This window comes from Rhinolophus ferrumequinum, chromosome 5 (assembly GCF_004115265.2).
Source record: "Rhinolophus ferrumequinum isolate MPI-CBG mRhiFer1 chromosome 5, mRhiFer1_v1.p, whole genome shotgun sequence".
Lineage (NCBI taxonomy): Eukaryota > Metazoa > Chordata > Mammalia > Chiroptera > Rhinolophidae > Rhinolophus > Rhinolophus ferrumequinum.
The window spans coordinates 42,559,139-42,581,167 of NC_046288.1; the positions used below are offsets into that span (position 1 = coordinate 42,559,139).

The 22,029-nt window shown below is 37.2% G+C and overlaps 1 protein-coding gene across 1 annotated transcript in view; it reads left to right on the forward strand.

The window, feature by feature from the left end:
- The window catches only part of HERC3 (HECT and RLD domain containing E3 ubiquitin protein ligase 3), a 100,442-nt gene that overhangs the window by 44,817 nt on the left and 33,596 nt on the right, over positions 1-22,029 (forward strand). Inside the window, exons 9-16 of the mRNA XM_033105657.1 lie at positions 214-374; positions 2,372-2,448; positions 6,111-6,235; positions 12,432-12,491; positions 15,016-15,127; positions 15,532-15,721; positions 17,463-17,626; positions 17,753-17,866. Coding sequence (XP_032961548.1) covers positions 214-374; positions 2,372-2,448; positions 6,111-6,235; positions 12,432-12,491; positions 15,016-15,127; positions 15,532-15,721; positions 17,463-17,626; positions 17,753-17,866 — 1,003 coding nt within the window. The remainder of the gene's footprint in view (positions 1-213; positions 375-2,371; positions 2,449-6,110; positions 6,236-12,431; positions 12,492-15,015; positions 15,128-15,531; positions 15,722-17,462; positions 17,627-17,752; positions 17,867-22,029) is intronic.

The window sequence follows — 22,029 nt, forward strand, 5'->3', positions numbered from 1 at the left end:
GTCCATCCAGCTCTTTCCAAGTCTTGCCATCCTCCCCATGACCTAGGATAGTATTATGGAGAGCCAGCAATTGCAAAGAGAGTCACATATAAACATGGGGGAAGCTATCTAGGGGCGCACCTAGGAATTGCTGTGCTCACATGTGAACATTAAAAGTCAGAGTCTGAGTGTATATCTATATTCAGTAACTATTTTTAATGTATTTTTCCCCAGACAACACACTTTAGCCTTCGTGCCTTCTTCTGGACTCATCTATGCATTTGGTTGCGGAGCAAGAGGTCAATTAGGAACAGGACACACTTGTAATGTGAAGTGCCCATCTCCCGTAAAAGGTTACTGGGCCGCCCATAGTGGCCAGCTTTCTGCCAGAGCTGGTAAGAGCGATTTTCATTGGAATTTAATGATACTGTAAATGATAAAAACAATTGTTTAGAGAACATGTTTCTGTTTTTCACCTTGAGGTCTTTTAGAGGGAATGAATATGACGTATTTTCTTTCAACATCAATCAATTATTTGAGTACTAACTTTGCATGACGCTCTGTAGTTGAGATCCTAGAGAATAAATAAAGCAGAAAACGTTATTTTGGCCCCAAGGACCCTGGTGATGTTGTATATATTTTAATTATTATTGCTGCTAATAATGAAAATTGATGTTTCCTGAATGCTTAACCAAGTTCCATTACTATGCTAAATACTCAAAATAACTTTCAGAACTAGTGGTTGTTATCCTCATGCTGGAGCTGAGGAAATTGAGTAGGAAGTTAAGTAACTTGCCCAGGATCACATAGATTCTGGGGCAGGATTTGAACCCAGGTCTGCCTCATTCTAAAGCCTGTGCTCTGAATTCTTGTACTGTGATACTTCCCTTTGCTGTTTGCTCTTTTGGTCATAACATGACATAATTTCTTTTTATGCCATTGTTTTTTTCTCTTAAAAAATAGTTAAATAGCACAGTTCCATTTTATTGGAAATCAGAATAAATAAAATTATTTATTTATATCAGTATGAGTGACCTGAAATAATAAATCCAGATGCAGAAATGGAGCTGGAAAGTCATTAAAAAGAAGCATGATTTACTAGTTAATTTTTATTTTGAGACACTTGTGGCTTGATCAGGATTTCTTGTTTAACAATAACAATCATAAGTCCTTACTGGATTATAAGAAACTTGAAGATAGGGACTGAGTCTTTTCCTCTCTGTAAACCTAGCATATAGCACAGGGCCTGGCACACACTTCTCACTCAGTAAATATTTATGGAAATAATATATGAACATCTAAAAATGTCGTGAAACTTAAAATGTAAAAGAAACAAGATGTTTGTTTTGGTGATGTTTGTTCCCAAAAGTGAAAGAGTGGCTTGGTGCCCTCTTCTGTCATCTGTAAACATTTTATCCAAGCAATGTACTCATTCAAGGAATGCACGTGTTTAAGAAATATACCGATTTTAAATACTCAGGTGTTTTATAGTTTAATTTGAAACCACAAATTTTTGAAGTTTCATTACCACCTAACTTATGTGATCATAAATTTCTGCACAGATGTTTGCCAAAATGATTTTATAAGGAGGTCAGTTTCAGTTTATCATGTAGATGCTGTGGTTTGAGGAACCTTCATGGCAACAGGGGAGCACAGAGGGGGAGCACAGAGGAAGGCATCAGGAGTATTCCGGTTAGAAGAAGTTTGAGCTGTGTCCTGAAGGGTGATTGGGCGTTAGCCAGGTGGAGGGCTGTGAGGGAGTGGCCAGTGGTGAGGGCCGGAGCTGCACAATTCCAGGAGCACTGTTGAGATTATGCTTTAGGAGCACCATCCATGGAGACACAGTGTGCACCAGGGGTGGTAGAAGGAAGAGGCACGGAAACAGGAAGTCGTGTATGTTAGCAATAAAAGCAATGTGGTGGGATTAGAGCGTCCCCATGGACACAGTGTGATGGGAGACAAAGCAGGGAGGAGGAAAGTGAGGTCCTTCCAAGGCAAGCTTCCTCTTGAGGGGGCTAGGGATCACCACACGCAGATGGTGAAGTATTTGTTAGGCATATGTTACCATTTATGTAATAGTAGTGACCGCTTTAAATTTCAGGTCAGTGGCATGGAAGAGTTAGAATGAAAAATAGAAACGCGGTCAGGATTAGCTGGCGTTTGAGGACGGGGCGAGGTAGGGTTAGAGTGGAGGAGACCATTGGATATATTCATTTTTCATCGAAGTAGAAACAGTCCTGGGAAGAGAGCCAGGAGAGAAGCTTTCTTATTTCTTTGACGTAATTAAAATGGATAGGAAACCACGCTGAAGCATATTTTGGAATATTAGAGAAGGGGATCAAGGAAAAACTTTAATTATTGAAAAATATACTGTTGAAAATTTTTTTGACAGATCGCTTTAAATATCATATTGTTAAGCAGATCTTCTCTGGAGGAGACCAAACTTTTGTACTTTGCTCCAAATATGAGGTAACATTTTCTTTTGACTGTTATTTTGGGGGTGGAATGATGGTGAACCAATATGGAAAAATAAGTAAATAATTACACAAGAGCGATGTTACTGTTTGTTTCTACCAATTTTATCTTTTTTAAAATAAGCAAACTAAACCTTGAAGTAGTTTTGCTCCCTTGAAGTGCCAGTATTTTTTCTGGTATTTTAATCATAGAGTTCTAATTTATAATTAAAAATTATTTATTTATATCTATATCTGTTCCAAAAGATATTTAAGGAGACCTAGAGAGTTCATACTTACTTTGGCATTTGACTTCCCATTTCTTTCCTTCCCCATAAGTAGCAACAAATGCTAGGTGTTTGAGAACTTAGTGGATTTCTTTGATACGATTGACTATATACTAAATATAAAAGATACTGCAATATTCAGATATCCTTTCTTATTTATAATCTGCTCATAGCACCGCAGTAAAATTTTCCTTATATTGTTTCCTGCATCACTGCAGTGGGTAATTCAGGAAGAATGACGTTCCAGTATCTTTCGCGGTTGAAAGGTAGAAGAGAATGTGGTCCAGGCATCTGCAACAGTGCTTTAATTCATGGCCCTCTTCCTGCACAAGGGAAATCAGGCTGAAATCAGCACCACAGATTTGTTTTGTGCCCTCCACCCTCTCCCCTGCTCCTGTGCTTTTCTCCTCACCCACCCTGCTTTTATTCAACAAGCATTTAGGAAGTACCATCCATACTTGGTGCATTGATCCTTATCCTGTCGTGGAGAAGTGGGGAAGGGGTGTTGGTGATGATAAAGGATTCAGAATTGATTGGGAAGAAAATGAAAAACTGTGGAGACAAGGGGTCCTTTCAGTCCTGGAAACCCTTCCCCATTCATCTGCTACTTTGCCATCTTTAAATATGCACCGTTCTTATCTTCTAGTCAGTAAAGCTGTGTGCTTTTGGTAGAAAAGGTTGTGGTGCAGCCTGAGCCTGCAGGTTGGATATAAAACTGACAAACAGTTAGGTAGTTCCCAGGTCCACAGCCTGGAGAAGTTTCTGTTTAGTGCCACCCCATCTGTCGTGGTTTGGAACTCTGGCTTTACACCTATTTTAGGCTCCAGCTTCAGGGCCTCACAGAGAAATCTGGAGGAAAGCTGAGATGATTTTGTGTTTCTTTAAGATGCCAATAAAGCGAAGTAGGAAAAGCGCTGAATCTCTTCATGTTAATAATTTTTTGTCCACAAATAGTAGAGTTTGAAGTATTAATTTTCCTAGGGCATTGATTTGAATATTATCCAACTTTAATTTTCTGTGCAATTCAACATAAAATTTAGTTTTCTTCCTTATATAAATACGGTATCTAAATATGTAGTTGGATTTTAAACTTACCATAAGGGACTGGCGAAGAAAACATTGATGAGAAGGAAGTGACTTAATGTAGTGTTAGTGAAACAGGGCAGGTTAAAGTTTGAAAACCTGTTAAGAGTGGTATGCATTAAAAATGTAAGATAACAGAAAAAAGAAACTAGAAATAGAATATTACTCAGGAAGTTCTTGCTATTTTTTAAAAAACTGAAACCTCTATACTTTTATACTTGTTATTAACTATAGATCTTTGTTTAGATAGAGACTGATCAAATCGTGTTTACCCTGTTATTATATCACTTGAGGAATCACCTAAAGAACCAAGAGAAAACATCTGTGTAGTAACAGGTTCCATTTTTGTAAAATGCTGACTCATTCATTAATGCCAGGCCTGAGATAGGAGAAAGGAGGGAAGGAATTATGTTCAGATACTCCTTCACTACATTTGATTCTAGGTTTTGGCAATTTACTGAGTATAAACCATAGCCTCCTTTTCCTTTCATCTTGTTCCCTGGATGGGATTGAAGAGGGGTAATGTGGTTGAGAAAGGGGGTGAGGGGGAGGAGGAAGGGAGAGGGAAGGAAAGAGAGTGGGGGTGGGGGGAGAGAGAGAGAGAGAGAGAGAGGGAGAGAGAGAGAGAGAGAGAGTTGTGAAAGCCTGCTAGGTGATATAATCCTCTTTTTTCTAGAACAGTTATTCTCAGCCTTGGTTGCCCATTGAAATCACCTGGGGGTCTTAAAAACAGGATGCCTCTAGAGATTCTGATTTAAATTGGTCTACAGTGTGACCTGGCCTCCAGGATTTGTGAAAGGTCTGGTGATCCAAAGTGTGGCCAACGTAGAGAAACACTGTCCTAGACCTTTTTTTTTTCTCTTTTTGGCCTGTATGTAATTAGAAGGCACGGAAAATTGATGCTTTTTCTTAAGTCTTTAGGTGATTATGAAATTGTACTTCATCCAAGGCATCTATGATTTATTGGACATGGAGTAAAGAATGAGAAAATAGTTCCGTGTCTATATTTTATTATAAGTATGTGTGAGAGTCTATGGTCAGCTGCCCCTTTAATGAGGAAAGTAATTAAAATTTCTATAACAATAGTTTTAAAACCAGAGTGGAGAGGCAGTCCTGTTTGTACGTGCCCAAATGTCTACTCTGTGTTACAATTTTTCTGTGTGTAATTCAACAGACTTTTGCTCTCTCAGTAGATGTCTGTGGCCATTTTAGTCAAATAATGATCAAGAACCAGATGATCAAAAACTTTGGCAGGCATCTCTGATTTGTTACATGGCCTTCTTTTTCTTTAGAATGATATCTTAACTCATAACTATAGGAAAAAAACCAAGAAAATTTACTTTGAAAGTTGTGTTTTTATGTGTAGGTACAAAGGAGAAAAAATGATCATCTTATGAATTGATGGATGAATGCTTTAATATTACTTTTTTCCTCTTTTCTGGTGACCATTATAAAGCACTTTCAACTTTTTCTTAGTTCTAGATCAAGAATATTGAAAGGAAAAATTTTAGAAAAGGAAAGTGTTTATATTATTTTTAACATCTCACTGAATAAAGCGTGTACAGTGCTGGAGGAATTTTCAAGGCCATTATTGACATGTCCTTTTTGCCCTCTTTCTTATATATTTATAGTTATATATACTTGGAGCAAGAAATTAGAGGCATTAAGTTTTTTCAGTTTATTTGCAATATAGATTATAACTGAACTTGTTTATAATACATTGTTTTGGAGTTCAGAGAACAGTTACGGCAAATGATTAATACCTTAAAAACTTTGATGTTATAGTGATTCATTGTAGAGGGGAAGGAATTCTGGACAAATGGTTTTGGGTTGGTTTCTCTGGGAGACAGACTCTGAGACAGATTTATGTTCAGGAAGTTTCTAGGGGAGTGCGCTGTAGAATAACATCCACTTAGAGATGAAGGAGGCAGGATTGGGCAGAAGGAGAAGTTGAACTTCTTTTAGTCAGTGTAACAGAGTCCTCAGCCAATCTATGGGGAGCTCGGAGGTTGGGATGTCCCTTCAGCCAGTCCTGAGTTGAGACAAAGGGGGCTGGGCCTTTGTACCACACCTCTCCCTGACATTGGATGTGAAAAGAGTGAAGCAATTTCTGGAGAGCAGCCCAGCTGGGAGCTGTTAGGAGCTTACACTCTTAGCAGTGCCTCCTGAAGGGTGGGGGGCATCTAAGCAGTGCACCCTAGCTCCTGTAGTAAGTGCAACAGGAAATGGAGACTATGTCCGGAAAGGAGAAGAGGAAAGACCCGTCCTACGTAATTTCTCTTTTTTACTGTTATATTTAATCCTCCAGAATTATTCTCCTGCTGTTGACTTCAGGACTGTGAACCAAGCACATTATACCAGTTTAATAAATGATGAAACCATAGCAGTTTGGAGACAAAAACTCTCAGAACACAACAACGCAAATACAATCAAGTATGTGACTGCTTGTTTGCATTTCATTTTTTCCAAAGTTTATTGGAATCTTCTAGCTTAGTGACTTTCCCTACTTCCGTATTGAGGTTGTGAATATAAATGGTGTTTTACATTTTACGGAATCAATTTTTTGCACATATTTACTCAGGATTTGGTGTCCTAAGTAATATAATAGGTTGCTCCCCCATTCTCTCAGAGAGTATATTCTTTAGCCGGCCTTGTTCAGGTCTTAGCAATCCTGATGAGGGCCTGAGTTGGCCTTTTTGCTAAGAAAACTCAGTGTTGTTATTGTTTGACCTCTAGAGTTTATTTGTTTGTTTCTTTTTTATTAAATTTATTGGGGTGACATTGGTTAGTAAAATTATATAGGTTTCAATTCTGTACAATTCTGTAATACATCATCTGTATATTACATTGTGTGCTCACCACCCAGAGTCAGTTCTCCTTCTGTCACCATGTGTTTGACCCCCTTTACCTTCTTTTACCTCGCCCTCTCCTTTCCCCTCTGATAGCCACTAGACTATTATTGTCTATGTCTATGAGTTTTTCTGTCTTGTTCATTTGTTGCCTTCAGTTTTACATCCTACATATGATTGAAATCATATAGTTTGTGGCTTTTTCTGTCTGACTTATTCGCTGAGCACCATAGTTTCAAGCTCCATCCATGTTGTCGCAAATCACAGTATTTCATCTTTCCTTATGGCCGAGTAATATTCCATTGTATATATATACCACACCTTCTTTATCCAGCATCTATTGAAACACACTTTGGTTGTTTCTACATCTTGGCCATCGTGAAGAATGCAGCAATGAACTCAGGGGTACATATATCTTTATGGATAAATGTTTTCATGATTTTTGGGGTAGACACCCAGAAGAGGGATTACTGGGTCATATGGTAATTCTATTCTTAATTTTTTGAGGAACCTCCATACTGTTTTCCATAGTGGCTGCACCAGTCTGCATTCCCACCAACAGTGTATGAGGGTTCCTTTTTCTCCACAGCCTCTCCAACACTTGTTATTATTTGTTTTGTTGATAATAGCCATTCTAATCGGTGTGAGATGGTATCTCATTGTGGTTTTTATTTGCATTTTCCTAATAGCTAGCGAAGTTGAGCATCTTTTCATATATCTGTTGGCTGTTTATATGACTCCTTGGGAGAGTGTCTGTTCAGATCCTCTCCCTGTTTTTTAATTGGATTATTTTGTTGTTGTTGAGTTGTATGAGTTCTTTATGTATTTTGGATATTAGCCCCTTATTGGAGGTGTGGTTTGCAACTAACTTTTCCCATCCAGTTGGTTGCCTATTTGTTTTGTTAATGGTTTCTTTTGCTGTACAGAAGCTTTTTAGTTTGATATCATCCTATTCATTTATTTTAGGCTTTAATTCCCTTGCTTTTGGGGTCAAATTCATAAAATCCTCTCTGAACCCAAGGTCCATAAATTTAGTACCTATGTTTTCTTTTATGTAATTTATTATTTCAGATCTTATGTTTAGATCTTTGATCCATTTTAAGTTAATTTTGGTATACGGTGACAAATAGAAGCCTAGTTTCATTCTTTTGCATGTGGCTTTCCAGTTTTCCCATCACCATTTCTTGAAGAGGCTTTCTTTTTCTTCATTATATGTTTTTTGGTTCCTTTGTCAAAAATTGTCCACTCATATATATATATGTAGGTTTCTTTCTGGATTCTCAATTCTATTCCATTGGTCTGTGTGTCTGTTTTTCTGTAATACCATGCTGTTTTGATTATTGTCGCTTTGTAGTATCAATTGAAGTCAGGGAGTGTGACACTACTGGCCTTGTTTTTTTTCCTCAGGATTGCTTTGGCTATTTCAGGATGTTTGTGATTCCATACAAATCTGATGATTTTTTTGTTCTATTTCTTTAAAAAAATGACAGTAGGGATTGTGATGGAGATTGCATTAAATCTGTATATTGCTTTGGGTAATATGGCCATTTTAAAACTCTGTTGATTCTTCCAATCCATGAAGTTGGAATGCCTTTTCATTTCTTTCTGTCTGCTTCAACTTCTTTAAATAATGTCTTACGGTTTTCAGTGTATAGGTCCTTCATATCCTTTGTTAAGTTTATTCATAGCTATTTTATTCATTTTGTTGCAATTGCAAAAGGAATTTTTTTTTCATTTCTTTTTCTGAAATTTCATTGTTAGGATAGAGGAATGCAATGGAGTTTTGTACATTGATTTTATATCCTGCAACTTGGCTGTATTTGTTTATTGTTTTTTAATAGTGTTTTTGGTTAAGTCTTTGTGGCAGGGGCGCCCATTGTTTTTTTCAGTGTTTTTCACCAAGGGCCATATACGGTAAAATACACAAACAGCCGGGCCACTCACTCGAGGTGAAGTACGTATTGCCTCACCTGGTTTCTTTAAGTAAACTAAATATATTTTTGGAATTTGCTGTGGGCCAATTAACAATGGATTGCAGACCGCAGTTGGCCCGCGGGCCGCAGTTTGGACACCCCTGCTTTATGGTGTTCTATATAAAGAATCATGTCATCTGCAAAAAGTGAGTTTGACTTCTTCATTCTTCAAATTTGGATGCCTTTTGTTTCTTTCTCTTGCCTGCTTTCTCTGGCTAGGACTTCATAACAGCGGTGAGCGGGAGCTTCCTTGTCTTGTTCTTGATCATAGAGGGAAAGCTTTCAGTTTTTCACTATTAAAGATTGTATTAGCCGAGGGTTTCTTGTATATGGCCTGCATTGTGTTGAGGGACTTTTCTTTTATACCATTTTATTAAGTGTTTTAATCATAAATGGATGTTGTATCTTGTCAAATGCTTTTTCTCCAGCTATTGATATGATCCCTTGATTTTTATCCTTTATTTTGTTTATGTGATATATCACAGTGATTGATTTGTGTATGTTGAACCATCCTTGCACCCCTGGAATGAACCCCTCTTGATTGTGATGTATAATCTTTTTAATGTATTACTGTATTCGATCTGTTAGTATTTTGTTTAGGATTTTTTTCATATGTATTCATCAGAGATATTGGTCTATAGTTTTCTTTTTCTGTGTTATTTTTACCAGGTTTTGGTGTTAGGGTAATTTTGGTCTCATGAAATGAGTTAGAAGTATTGCCTCTTCTTTAATTTTTGGAAGCGTTTCAGAAGGACAGGTAGGGTAATTTTGGTCTCATGAAATGAGTTAGAAGTATTGCCTCTTCTTTAATTTTTGGAAGCGTTTCGGAAGGACAGGTATTAAATCACGTTTGAATGTCTGGTAGAATTCACCACTGAATCCATCTGGTCCTCGACTTTTGTTTTTGGTAGATTTTTGGAAGGTTGTTTCAATTTCTTTACTGTTGATCGATCTATTTTGATTTTTCCAGTTCTTCATGATTCAATCTAGGAAGGTTATATATTTCTACGAACTTGTCTATTTTTTCTAGGTTATTGAATTTGGTGGCATATAGTCTTTCATGGTATTCTCGTATGATTCTTTGTATTTCTGTGGTATTTATCATAACTTCTCCTCTTTCACTTCTGATTTTGTTTCTTTGTGTCTTTTCTCTGTCTCATTTTTTAGTAAGTCTAGCCATGGGTTTGTCAATTTTATTAATCTTTTCAAAGGACCAGCTCTGTATTGCATTAATTTTTTCTATTTTTGTTCTGTATTTCATTTAATTATGCTCTAATTTTTATTATTTCCTGCTTTCTGCTGACTTTGCGTTTCATTTGTTGTTCTTTTTATAGTTCTTTAAGATGTAATGTTATATTGTTTATTTGGAATTTTTCTTGTTTCTTGAGATATGCCTACAATGATACAAATTTCCCTCTTATTACTGCTTTCATAGCATCCCAATAATTTTGATATGTAGTATTTTCATTCTAATTTGTTTTCATGTATTTTTTTAATCTCTTCTTTTATTTCTTGTTTGACCCAGTCATTTTTTCAGTAGCATGTTGTTTAATCTCCACATATTTGTGGTTTTTCCTGCTTTCTTTTTGCAGTTGATCTCCATTTCAAAGCATGTGGTCAGAGAATATTCTTGGTATGATTTCAGTCTTCTTAAATTTGTTGAGGCTAGTTTTGTGTCCCAACATATGATCTTTCCTTGAGAATGTTCTATGTGCACTAGAAAAGAATGTATAGTCTGGTGTTCTGGCATGAAAGACTCTGTAAATATCAATTGTGTTTATTAGGTCTAATGCGTTGATAGTTCCTTATTGATTTTCTGTTTGGATGATCTATCCAAAGCTGTCAGTGGGGTATTTAGGTCTCCTACTATAATTGTGTTTTTGTCAGTTTCTCCCTTTAGTTCTGTTAGCAGTTGCTTTATATACTTTGGTGCTCTCTGATTGGGAGCATTTATATTGATAAGTGTTATGTCTTCTCGATGTATTGTCCCCTTTTTTTCATTATGAAAAGTCCATCTTTATCTCTTGTTGCCTTTTTTATCTTGAAGTCTATTTTGTCAGATACAAAAATGGCTATATCCGCTTTTCTCTGGATGCCAGTTGCTTGGAGTGTAGTTTTCCATCCTTTCACTTTGAATCTATATTTGTCCTTGCGGCTGAGATATGTTTCTTGAAGGCAGCATATGGTTAGGTTTTGTTTTTTGATACAGTCTGCTGCTCCGTGACTTTTTATTGATGACTTCAGTCCATTTTCATTTACGATGATTGTTGATATATGTAAGGATTTCCTATAGTCATTTTATCTTTTGTTTTCCGGTAGTTCAGTGTCTCCATTGTTTCTTTGCCTTCGTGTTTCTGTCTGTTATTTTAGTTTGGTGGTATTCTATGATTTTTTTCTCTCTTCCCTCTTTTTTTTATATGTTTCAGTTTCAGATTATTTTTTGAGTGGTTACTATTAAGTTTATGTAAAATAAAGTTTCATACATACAGTAGTCCTTTTTTTTCCAGCATGCATCTTTTCTCCAAGAGTTTCTTCAAATGCATGTCCTAGAGCATCTGAAGTCTGAGACAGCTGTTATCTTACCTAATCTGAGTAATTTCTAGCATTTTCACATTCAAAATGATTAGCTAAAATGGTAATTCACTGTCAAGTAGAGAAAAAATACATAGCAAAAAGGATTGAGGCCTTTTATCAAGTTTATTTTATTCTTAAAGGAGAATTTTTTTTCCTGTACATTTTTAAACATTTTCATTGGCTTTCCTCAACAGCATCTGTTTTTCTGCAGAGATTCTCATTCTTGGGAATGAATGACCCACACTCTGTGTACTAAGTGATGGTCATTCCAAGAAATGTATATATTACATCTGCTTTATGACATAGATTGTAGTGGGGTAAATGACCAGGTCCTGAACTTTGGGGCATACTAGGGGATCATTGAGACTTCTCTAGAGCAGTTCATGGCTATACTCAGAATTCCTCTAACTTTAGGTGTCTGCCAATGAGTTCAGGCTGGAAGGTGGTATGGGAAAGGGGACTACAGTCACTGTTGCAGGGGTGGAAGGAGGTAGACTCACTTTGCTGGGACTGTCACACTGTGCTAGTTCTCAGTTTTCTTATTTATAAAATGAAGGGATGGAAAAAATGATTTCTAAAGATACTTCCTGACCAGATTCTGTGATTAACAGAAGTTATTGCAGCACCTTCTTCAACCAAGTATTTGTTTAATTCCTTCCCTCTTCCTCATGCAGAATAATAGAGTCCTGGGCTCCTGGCATGCAGTTTCATTCTGGGTCCTTAGAAACTAGCTGTTTTCTCAGAACCTGTATAATCTAGGTACTAGGAATAAATATTCATTTCACTTTTTTTCAGTTTCTTTCTCAGATGGGCAACAAAATAGAAGGACGTGGTTGTTCAGTTATTAATTTGCAAAGATAATTTCTTTGGGAGATAACAGCTTCTCTGTTTTGGTTTTATTTTGTGTTTATGTTTGGAGGTGGAGTGGGGATTGTCTTAGATGGTTGATTATATAAGAATGTTCAAGATCATTACCAGTTGCCAGTGTTTTTCTTTTGGTGGTTTTGATACTCTATTTTATCATGACTTATGGAAAACGTAACTTCTTGCTCTTTTTGAGATGTGACACAATGTGTATTTTTTAAAGCAAATGTATATTTTCCAAGGCTTCCCCTGGGTAAGAGAGCTGTTATTAATGAATCCCTAGAATAGATGGCTAATCTTTTGCTGATGCTTAAGTAATCATTTATTTGTAATTGTTAAAGGCTTCTCTCCCTTTTTTTCTCTGAACAGTGGTGTTGTTCAAATATTATCTTCTGCAGCCTGTTGGAATGGAAGTTTTCTTGAAAAAAAGTAAGTGACTTAGTCTTAAAAAACACACACATGTGATGCAGATACTTACTCAGCAAAGGGCGTGAAAGACTTCTGTACTCTTTGATGGTGGTTGGCCTTAATTCAGTGGATAAGCTGATTTGTGCAGAATTGGAATGCCTAATAATGATGAATGAGAGGACATCAGGAAGGGCGATGCTGATTCATGCCTGGTTGGCAGGGAAGCAAATTACCAAAAAGAGACTGTATCTCAGAAAGAGTTGGTGTAATCCAGAGTAAGGTTTTTCAAGGTATTCTAAAATGTTATTACCTCCACCATGTGTACAGTATTTATTATTGAGTTTTTCATTCTTTAAATAATCTCCTTGGTTTCTTTGGTTTGTTTTCCCATAGGTTTTTCTTTTCTCAAAAAGAGTGAGCTTAGGGGGAAGGTCCAAGGAGACTTCAGGACTTCTTGGCCTCAGGTCCAGCCCAACTCACCAAGAAATTACATTTGGGTTGAACTCCCCAGGTAGTAAATAGAGTGTTTTCTGACTTGGCTTTACCCCTTCTGCAAATATCCCCCTCAGGAACCTCATACCGCAGAAGGGCCTTGTCGTGGGGTTTGCTCTTAGGTGGTCCTAAGTCCTCACCATCTCTCAGTCCTTTTCTGCCAGTGACCAGGCTAATGAAATCCCAAGACTTACACTTCAGTTCTGTGTGTGAATCCCACTCCTCCATCCTCCATTATGTCTAACTGGGTTGAAAGAGGTCACTTCAGAAACTTGTTTCAGTTACACTTAGATTGCTAAGTCATTTACTCATATCATTAGGGCAGCTGGAATGAGATCATCCAGTTCATTTCGGACTCAATACTTAGCCTTTTCCGCCAGGGGAAAGTATGCTGGGCTGTGCTGATGCTGGTCTTTTAGAACAATCTTTCCCAACCTGGCTGGTTTTGCTTTCAGGGGGCATTTGGCAATGTCTAGTGACATTATTGGTTGTTACAGTGAGGGAGGGTACACTACTGGGATTGAGTGGGCAGAGGCCGGGGATGCTGCTAAGCGTCTCATAATTCCACCCACCCAACAAAGAATTAATTATCCTGCCTCTAAAGGCAGTAGGGCCAAGGCTGAGAAACCTTGTTCTAGAAGGACAGCTTTTATGAAGGCTGGGAATGGCTCTTGGCCAGGAGTGTTAGATTATCCCTCCTTAGCATCATGGATGCTATAGAGTTGTGAGTGAAGCTTTTTTTTCTCTTCTTTTTTTTGAACTGACAACGGTGCTATTTGAGGAGTCTTCCTCTTCCAGCATCATAGGAAACCAATTAAAATGAAGACCAGCATAAATACATGCAGAGGAAATCTTTTGTTTTTCATTTTTCTTTTTTCCTTTTTGTATTTTGGGTTTTTTTTTTGTTAACAGCATAGCAAAATTACATCTAAGCATATGGAAGGTTACATATGGGACACCAGAATCACTTAAAAAAAAATTTTATTGGGGAATATTGGGGAACAGGGTGTTTTTCCAGGACCCATCAGCTCCAAGTCACGTCGTTGTTTTCAATTTAGTTGTGGAGGGCGCAGCTCATTAGCCCATGTGGGAATCATACTGGCGACGTTGGTGTTATGAGCACTGCGCTCATAACCAACTGAGCCAACCGGCCGCCCCAGAATCAATTTTTATATTTTGGGCAGATTTATTTTTAGAAGAACAATTATTTTAGAAGAAAAAATAACAAAGCCCAAGCATTATGATTTTTAAAAGAAATGTTAGAAACTCTACTCTGTTTTTCTAAATTTTAACATTGCTGTCAGAGGGCATTAAGACTATCTGAATATGTCTGTTACTCACAAGCAGAAGCCTATTTTGCAAATAGATAGTTCTTTTCTAATGAATAGATGTGGTATATTTAAGAGTGGAAATTTAAAACAGACATTTTCTAAGTCTCTAAAAGGCCTAAGACTTTATTTAAGGTTGGAAAAATGATTAGTTGCTAGGAAGTTAAAAACACTAGCAGTTAAATTAATCCTTGGGTGAATTTAATTGTATCCCTTGTGTTAACTGAGAAAGCCACTAACTTCGCATTTGATGTAGATCTGATTTTAAAAAAATACTTTGTTAAGAAAAGCTTTAAACAGGGAGGTTCTACCTCCCATTTGTTGATGAGTGGTCCTGTTTGCACTGGGGATGCTTTTCACATCTGAGCATAGTATCCACATCTAGTTCAGTGTAACACAATTACACATAAAGGCAAAAACACAAGAGTAAATCAAGGAAATAATACTGCTTAGAAGCTTCAAGACGGCCTCAAATTGTAATGATGATCCTTGTACTTTGACTCGAAGGAAAAAAGACTTGAAAATTTTAAGAATATGTTGAAAAAGGGATTCCAGTGAGGCTTATTCTGACAGATTTTCCCCAAAGAGTAGTTTTTTTGTGCATATTATCTCCTAGGTGAAATTTAAATCTGATCAGTATGGACAAGCTGTTTTGTTTACCTGTTCATAATTCCTGTCAGAGTGTTTGTTTTTCTTTCATTACGAATTCTTTTGTTTTTGTTTAGAATTGATGAACATTTTAAAACAAGCCCCAGAGTCCCTGGGATTGACCTGAACTCAACCAGAGTGTTATTTGAGAAGTTAATGAACTCTCAGCATTCCGTGATTCTAGAACAGGTATGTTCTTTACATTGACAAAGTGCATGTTGAAAAAAGCATTTTTCCCATTGCAATAATTCAACTTTCAAGAGAAAAAAAAATGGAAAGGCAAGTCTTGATAAACCTTAACTCAGTAAAATGTTCACTTTGGGAATTTGACCTACCTTTAGCTTGCTTTTTGTCCTAAACCTTTCTTCGGAAATGCCCCTCCAGAGTGTAAGGCCTGCACAGGCAGGGATCTTTGGCTTTTCTTTTCTCTGATATATCCTGAGCACCTAGACCAGTGCCTGGCTCATAGGAGGTCCTCAGTGCATACTGAATGAATGAGAGTTGAGAGTCTATCAAATAGCGTATCAATTAGAGATAAGGTAACTAGATCTCATGTATGTTTGAATTGCTCAATACTCTTTTCTCTTATGCAGATCTTAAACAGCTTTGAAAGTTGCCTGATTCCTCAGTTGTCAAGTTCACCACCAGATGTTGAAGCTATGAGAATCTATTTAATACTACCTGAGTTTCCCCTGCTCCAGGATTCCAAGTATTACATAACGCTGACTATTCCCCTGGCTATGGCCATTCTGCGGCTGGATACAAACCCTAGCAAAGTATTAGGTGAATTTGCTCAACTTCATACCAGTGGTTTTGTGCTTTTTATTTTATTGGTGTGACCACTGGCTCTTGGCAGATTGAGATCCAAGAATCTATTTGTTGCCATTTAATATCCTTAACATTTAAACCTTTCTTTCTTTGCTGTTAATTTCTAACTGGCCATATTTGCAGTGTGAACAAATCGAACCATAATTTCAGTTACTTGAAATCATTCACTCCAGACTAATCTTGACTTTTAAATATTCACAAAGTTAGATTATCCAACTTTAAACTATTTTTTTCTTCTCCTACACTTGCTAGTAAATAGTGCCTTAAAAATTAATGCCCATCAACTGACTTTTCCTCCTATACCTTATGAAGGGGGTGGGAGTGAAATGAACAGTTTTGGTGATACACAGGTCTCTAAAAAAAGAGAGGAAGGAAATGACCAGGTGGAGCCTTACCAAATGTTTGTTTTGTTTTTCTTTTTTAGGACAGTTGAGTCCACACTGATTTTTGCAGGCTACGGACACTTTGCTGAGATAAGAACCTTCCGTTCCTCAGTGAATTGGAGAGTGTCTCTCATGGGAGTAGCGCCTGAGATGTTTTTATTAATCAAGTGCAGAAAGTCTGTCACCTGGCTTATTCCTTTTTTTTTTCCTGGTAAATTTTTTTCAGGTGTTCACTGCAGCTCAGTAACTTCTGCATTGCATATGGACTAGGATGTTACTTGAGTGTGGTCTCCCCATGAGTAAAGAGACTTGTGTTCCTAAGGATGGAATACTGGCTTATGTTGCTTCCACCTTTGCAGAAGACAAAGAAACAGAAATAATAATGAAAGCACTAGTAATATGTTAGCCCTTAATTATTCTTTTAAGATCAAAAGCTTTTTGGGACATATTTTCTCAGGTGTTTTAATAGACTGTGAGGTAGAGAGCTGGCAATCTGTGAAGGAGTATAGTACCTGACTTTCAAGTTTTGGGTTTTTTATTTTAATTTTTCCAGGTAGGATGGCACAAAGAGATCACACTTAATTTATTTTTAACTTCCAATTACAGAAATTTAAACTTAAGAGAGCACTTTAATGTAGAGAGAACACTATGGGTACACATCACACACATTCACGATTATCAATATTTTGCCCTTTTTGTTTATTCCCCCTACACCCACCTTTTTATTTTTGCTGGGAGATTTTTTAAAAAAAATCTCAGACATCATATTATTTTGTCTTTTCAATATTCAGTATGGCTGAGTTTATTTCTGACAAAATCAGTGGTATAGTTTTCTTGTCGGGTTATGAGAAAGCATTGTTTGGTGAGAAGCAGAAATGGTAGTTTTTCAACTAATCAGGCCTCTTGGGGTGTGTGGTCATTTGCATCCCCGATACAGGATTTAGGTGTGGTGGCTGAGAAGAGGGCTGAAAGGACTAGGATATATGAATGCTCCTGCACAAAATATGTGTCTTAGCATCTTAGCATCTTAGCATCAATGTACCCTTGGAATTGAACTTGTAGATTAGTCTTCTGAATGAGTCTCTGAGGAAAAAAATCAGATCAGCTTTACGAAAAAAGCTCCATGGATTCGTGTACAGCTGCTGCTCTCTCCAGAAATGCTTTAATGTGTTCTTTTTAAAGTCAATTTTGGGAAACTGTATTTTAGACAAATGTTCATGTTCTAGCTGGAGCTGTTTTTAGCTAGTAGGCAGAAGACATAAATACCTGATCAAGATTATATGTTGAAGTATGTCTTTTCTTTCTTTCTAAAGATAACTGGTGGTCTCAGGTATGCCCGAAATATTTCATGAAGCTGGTAAACCTCTATAAAGGTGCAGTTGTTTATCTATTGAGAGGAAGAAAGACATTCTTAATTCCTGTGCTGTTTAACAATTACATTACAGCAGCTCTTAAGCTCTTGGAGAAATTATATAAGGTGAGCATAGAGCGGAGCCAGTGGGGAGAGGGGTGAATAGATGGGAGGGTCAGGGCTGAGTGTTCTATGGGAAGACATTTTCCAATTGTCTGAGTTTTCACTTGTCCTTATTTTGCTCTTCATCAGGTAAATCTTAAAGTGAAGCATGTGGAATATGATACATTTTACATTCCTGAGATTTCCAGTCTTGTGGACATTCAGGAAGACTACCTCATGTGGTTCTTGCATCAAGCAGGCATGGTAAGAATTCACGTAAAGCATATCTTACTTCTTTAGTCTTTTCTCAGAGTACAAATAAAGATAAAAAAAACACTCTGAGCCCTATAATTTCTCTTTGACTGCTGTTAGTGTCACACCTCGGTTTTACCCACTGGCTTATGCCTTCTTGAAACTTTGAAGTGCTTTGACTTATCACAAATGGGCATGAGGAGTCATAAGTGGGTAGTCACGCAGAATAGTATACATTTTAATTAGTTGTTAACATTTAAAAAAAAAATCAAGGTATTTAAAGTAGTCACATTCATAGAAACAGAAAGTAGAATTGATGGTTGCCAGTGTCTGGGGGAGAGGAAATCGGGAGTTGTTTAATGGGTATAGAGTTCCAATTTTGCAAGATGAAAAAGTTGTAGGGATCTGTTGCACAATAATGTGCTTATAGATAATGCTACTGAACTATATACTTAGTGATAAAGATGGTAAGCTTTATGTTATGTGTCTTTTACCACAATTAAAAAAAAGTAAAGACTCATAAAATTAATTTTTGTCTTTTCTTGAAACTTGGAAGATCTGGCGACAAGACCTGTCTTCCCAGATGGCACCAATTGGCTGGAGTTCAAAAGTGGTTCTTTAGATGAGGCTTAGGTATGCCGCAATCCCCACTGCAGCTTGATTTTGACATTGAGGAAAGGATATTTGCTATCATTTTCTAATAACTATCCTACTTCAGTCGTCTTATGTTAGCTGCCTGAACCTTCTAGGCCACCTCTCATTTAGGATTCTGAGTGTGCAAATGTCACATATCCCTGACCTAGTTCTCACTGGATGTTGACATGCCATCCAAGGAACTATGTGTGGATTCCTGCCTACCATCCTTCATTTGGGAAGAGCTGCCCAGTTTGATTGAACTGGCTTAGGATAAGCGCAGAGCTTTTTAGGATCCCCCATCTGTGGAGTATATGTAAATTTGAGTTATGGCAGAAAACAGAATGATAATTTGGTTATAATAATTAGTGAAACAATGCACAGCAGATATATTGAGAGAGTTCTTGCCTGTTTAACAGTTTTATCATCAACATTTAGGCAGTATTTTCCCTGTAGGGTTTTTGTAGGTCAATAGTGGTCTCCAAAAGCAAGGCATTTAAATAGGTTTATTTAACACAGCAAGATTATTTTCTTTGTCAAATAATAGATGATCAGTGCTAGACACAAAATTGAGAAAATTGACCTTGAAAAACACAAAAATTGACCTTGAGACACAAAATTGACCTTGAAAAAACAAAATACTTTTCAGTACAGATGGACTCGTGTCTTCTAAATAGGTTTGCATGGAGGCTAGCAACGAACTCTGCTTTCACCCGCTAACTTAGAAATTGTAAGCAGATGAACGTTTCTGTTCTATCAATCTGTATCAAATAAGTATTCATTGAATAATAAAATGTTAAGAGCTAAAATAAGCCTGAATTATTTAGGCCAACAGCTGTATTTTCAGGTGAGGAAATCGGAGACTCAGAGAAGTTAAACAATTTTTCCACCAATTTAATTAGCCATAAAAGCCAATTCTTCTGACTTCTCATTTACCCTTTCTCTAACTTAATGTGGAAGAAGATAATTCTAATAAAATCTAATTCTTTTTGACACTGAAAAAGAAGTAGCTGGTGTTAAAAATCTAGATTATCATGACTATGGTCTCTCAATATATGTTGTTAAGTGAGCAACTTTTACAACTTTTTTATAGTTCCTTTCTCCTAACATTTGATAAGCAAATATAGGTCTTGAATCCCAGATACTCATTTCCTCTTCAGTAATTAAGGTAGTTATTATAGAAAGATAGAAAATTAGGTGAAATTACTCTGTGAACTTTTGTGATTTCTATGGACTTTTTTTGCTTAGAGTATTATACTATTAGAAACTGAAGTTTGAATTTCTTGATACCTTGAATTTCAACCTAAATTGCTAAAGCCATTCTATGTATAAATTTATGTTTTTTAACCCATCTTTTGAGATATAATTGACATTTGACAGTATATTAATTTCAGGTGTACGACAAAATGATTCAGTATGTGTATACACTACAAAATGGTCATCATAATGAGTCTAGTTACCATCCATCATCATATATAGTTACAAGTATTTTTGTCCTGTGGTGAGAACTTTGAAGATTTACTCTCTTAGCAACTTTAAAATATGCAATACAGTTGTATTAACTGTAGTCACTGTGCTGTACATTAGCTCCTCAGAACTTATAACTGAAAGTTTGTACCCTTTGATGTACATCTCCCCTCTTCTCCACCCCCACCCCCTCACCCCAGCCCCTGGAAACCAGCATTCTTCTGTTTCTATGAGGTTGGGTTTTAAAATTTATTTTTATTTTTATTTTTTTACATTCCACATATAAGTGAAATCAAATATGTGGATTTCACTTAAAGACAAATCTATTTGTTTTTGTCTTTCTCTGGCTTATTTTACTTAGCTAATGCCCTTCAGGTTCACCATGTTGTTTCACATGGCAGGGTTTCCTTTTTTCATGGCTGAATAATATTCATATATATATATATACATAAAACACACTAAATGGATTTTTTTGTATTAAATTTTTTAGCTTGGTAGTAGCTAAGGCAGTATAGCATATAGTTCAGAACACATGCTTTAGTCAGAAAGAACTGGGTTCAAGTCTCAACTCTGGCCTACTACCTTTGTGACCCGAGGTAATTAATTTCTATAGGCTTAGCATCCTCATTTGTAAATGAGAATTATAACAGTATTGTGAGAATTAAATGGGAGAAAGCAGGGAAAGGCCTTACTTGGCAAGAGTACTTTACTTGACATATAATAAGCCCTCAATAACTCTTTTTGTTAAGCTGTTCTTGGGCATCTGATGTATTTTTCATGCCTGCTCGTCACTGGGGATGGAGGTGTACAGGATATGGTGGGCACCGCTGTGGGGTGTTCAGTGCAGAGACAGCAGTGAAAAAGGAATTACAAAGGAACGAACACGTGTGCAAAGGGCTATGGAGCACAAAAAGAACGTTCTACAGTGGCTGATTTTTACTCGTTTTAAGGAAGAGGTGGTAGTGGCTTGTTTATTTCAGTTAATAAACTGCCATCATCCACTTGAAAACGAAATAACACACAGAATGAGTGCCCTGTGGGCTGCCATAGAGGGCAGCACAAGTGAGAAAGTCAGTGATACCAAGTAAATGCTTGAGAAATAAAAACGAGAGTCAAACTTGACCTTTTGCCATATGTATCACATGGGCCAGTGTTTTGGCTCCAGGTACCAGTATTGTGCACGGGTGAGGTGAGGCAGCTGTTTTTGCCTCAGCATTCAGTGATGGTGGGAGCCAGATTTGCCCACGGTGGGTGTAGGAACATGTGGTGCAGGCAGGCTCTACAGCAGAAGCTCCTGTGTTTCCTTCTTGGCATGACACGTGTTTGTGCAATGCTTTCTGCTCCCAGTCACAGCCACATTTAGGAAATGATGAGTTGGAATTAAAAAAAAAAAAGATATTCTCAATTCTACAGTTCTGTTCCATGTACTTATTCATTGCTTCTATTTCATTTACTTGGAAAAATGAATTAAGGTCACAATGTAACCCATTTCAAAAGGAACACCAGTGATCCACCAATACTTGGCTGGTTTTAGGTTTGAGAGACTCTCCTAGGGAGGATGGACAGCCCCCGGACAAGCAGCATCTCAGGAGGGGATCACGTGTCTTAGCAGCTCAGGTGCATCCTTCTAGGTTAGGGAGAGCACTTGTGAAGCTAAATCATAACACAGCTATTTCAGTATTTATTTCATGTAATGTGGAAGTGCCGGTACTAATACCAGTTCTAAAACATTCAGCATTCACAAAGTACAAATCGGTAACATTAAATTATTACATTTCAAATACAAAACCTCACAGACTTATAAAAAGTTTATATATGTGTAAATAGCCTTCATGTAGATCTGCTAGTTCTTTTGACCGAGTAGGCTTCCCTTCTTCACCTTCCTTGGAGCTGGCTCTGTGGTCCTCCTTGGGGGAGGGTCTTCTGGACACCAACTCGGTGGCCTTGGCTCTGGTTCCTAGGCAGTTTTGGATTTGTTTCCAGCCAACTCACTCATCTAACTGCTTGGTGACCTTGACCTCAGTTGAACTCCTCTCCTTCTCCAGAAGACAGATCAGCCTATTTCCAAAACTGGG